The sequence below is a fragment of the Neoarius graeffei genome, chromosome 20, assembly GCF_027579695.1.
Source record: "Neoarius graeffei isolate fNeoGra1 chromosome 20, fNeoGra1.pri, whole genome shotgun sequence".
Taxonomy (NCBI): domain Eukaryota; kingdom Metazoa; phylum Chordata; class Actinopteri; order Siluriformes; family Ariidae; genus Neoarius; species Neoarius graeffei.
This window is the reverse complement of record NC_083588.1, coordinates 35,720,707-35,722,656: the sequence shown is the minus strand read 5'-3', so window position 1 is coordinate 35,722,656 and position 1,950 is coordinate 35,720,707. Positions and strand designations below refer to the sequence as shown.

The 1,950-nt window shown below is 51.0% G+C and overlaps 1 protein-coding gene across 2 annotated transcripts in view; it reads left to right on the top strand.

Moving 5' to 3' along the window:
- The first annotated feature begins 473 nt into the window (after positions 1–473).
- Positions 474–1,950, top strand: part of usp43b (ubiquitin specific peptidase 43b) — a 278,525-nt gene continuing 277,048 nt past the window's right edge. For both annotated transcript variants that reach the window (XM_060901590.1, XM_060901589.1), the window contains exon 1: positions 474–1,239. In XM_060901590.1, coding sequence (XP_060757573.1) covers positions 646–1,239 — 594 coding nt within the window. In that variant the 5' untranslated portion in view covers positions 474–645. The remainder of the gene's footprint in view (positions 1,240–1,950) is intronic.

Sequence of the window (1,950 nt, the reverse complement as noted above, 5' to 3'; positions counted from 1 at the left end):
AACTGTGGACAACGGTGTCGATAATTGTGGAATGGTGTCATGTGTTCTGATACCTTACGTAATCTGGAATCAACTCGTTTTTGTTTTTTGTTCCAGTGGAAGTTTGAGTAATTATTCATGCACAATTTACGTACCGAAAGTCATTTCTACTTTTGCAATGGCCAAAAGATTGTTAAGGTGTCGATAATTGTAGCCGTCGCTGTAGTTTAATTAGTAGGCTACTGTTAATGAGCATACAGGTGGATGGGGGGGGGGAAGAGAAAACCGAATTGTCCAGGTGATTTTAATCACGTGGTCTTTCCAGTTCTGGACACACCCATGTATTTGTTTGGACGAATGGTAAGACGATCTTTAAACCGGGGGATGGGGCGGGACGTGTAGGAGCGCTCGCGCTCCAGGTCACCAATGAGGCGCGCGCTTTGCATGTACCCGCCACTTTGAGCGCGCTCGAGCGGAGTTACGGCACGGAGCGACAGACCGCACACAGCGCGCGCGGACAAACATGCGGGGATTCGAACCGCGCCGAGCAGCGCGTGTGGCTGGGCGGGAGGGTGACGGAGCCAAATAGAGGCAAATGTGCGGCAGGTCGTCCGGCTCGGTCTGTGCCTGACTGTAAACCTCCTCCTGAGAGAAATAACAGCAGCCATGGAGAAGCGCGAGCCGCGGAAACCCAGGGCCACTAAACACCAGGACAGAAAGCGCGCTGTCGGGAAACCGTTCCGGAAGAAGTCGTTTAAATCAGTCGGGACTTTCATGGCGAAGATTTTCAAAAGTTTCGGCTCCTGGACTCGCAGCAGAGACGCGGCCGAGCCGCTGGACGCCGAGGACGATGACGGCGGGTTCCGGGTCGCTGCGCCGTGTAGCGGCTCTGCGGCTGTGAAGGAAGACGAGCGGGACCGGGCAGCGGTGAAAAGTTCAGCCTCGCGCGCTTCACTGAAAGAGCGCCTTTCGTTATCTTACGGCGAGAAGACCCCCGGGGTTCTGGGTCTGAAGAACCACGGGAACACCTGCTTCATGAACGCGGTGGTGCAGTGCCTGAGCAACACCGACCTGCTGGCTGAGTACCTCGGGCTGGAGCACTATAAGACGGATCTCGGTGAAAACATGATGAATCACCGAAAGAAAGTGAGGAGCGAAGAGGCGCAGCTCGCCCCGGGGGAAGTGACGGAGCAGCTGGCGGCGCTCGTGAGGGCGCTGTGGACGCTGGAGTACACGCCGCAACTCTCCGTGGAGTTTAAGGTGACACGAGTTGTCTCACTCTCATCCGAAAACATGTCCGTCCGCTCAGAGTAGTGAACTGGGCGCGTTTTTACTGCTTATTGTTTGTCACTAGCAGCTTCTGGCCCGGTCTGAGTAACCGTGGAAACTCAAACAGGAAGTTGTTTGGGGGAAAATGATTGGCTGTGCTGGAAACTGCGTCCGCGCGCGCTGCATACTACACAAGAAAACTATACACTGCTTAGTCATTACATACAACAACATCATCATCATCATCATCATCATACTCTCTCATACATCATATACTCACTCACTCTCTCATACATCATCATCATCATCATACTCTCCCATACATCATCATACACTCTCACTCTCCCATACATCATCATACTCTCTCACTCTCTCATACATCATCATACTCTCTCACTCTCTCATACATCATCATACACTCTCACTCTCCCATACATCATCATCATCATCATCATACTCTCTCATACATCATCATACACTCTCACTCTCCCATACATCATCATACACTCTCACTCTCCCATACATCATCATACACTCTCACTCTCCCATACATCATCATACACTCTCACTCTCCCATACATCATCATACACTCTCACTCTCCCATACATCATCATACACTCTCACTCTCCCATACATCATCATACTCTCTCACTCTCTCATACATCATCATACTCTCTCACTCTCTCATACATCATCATACT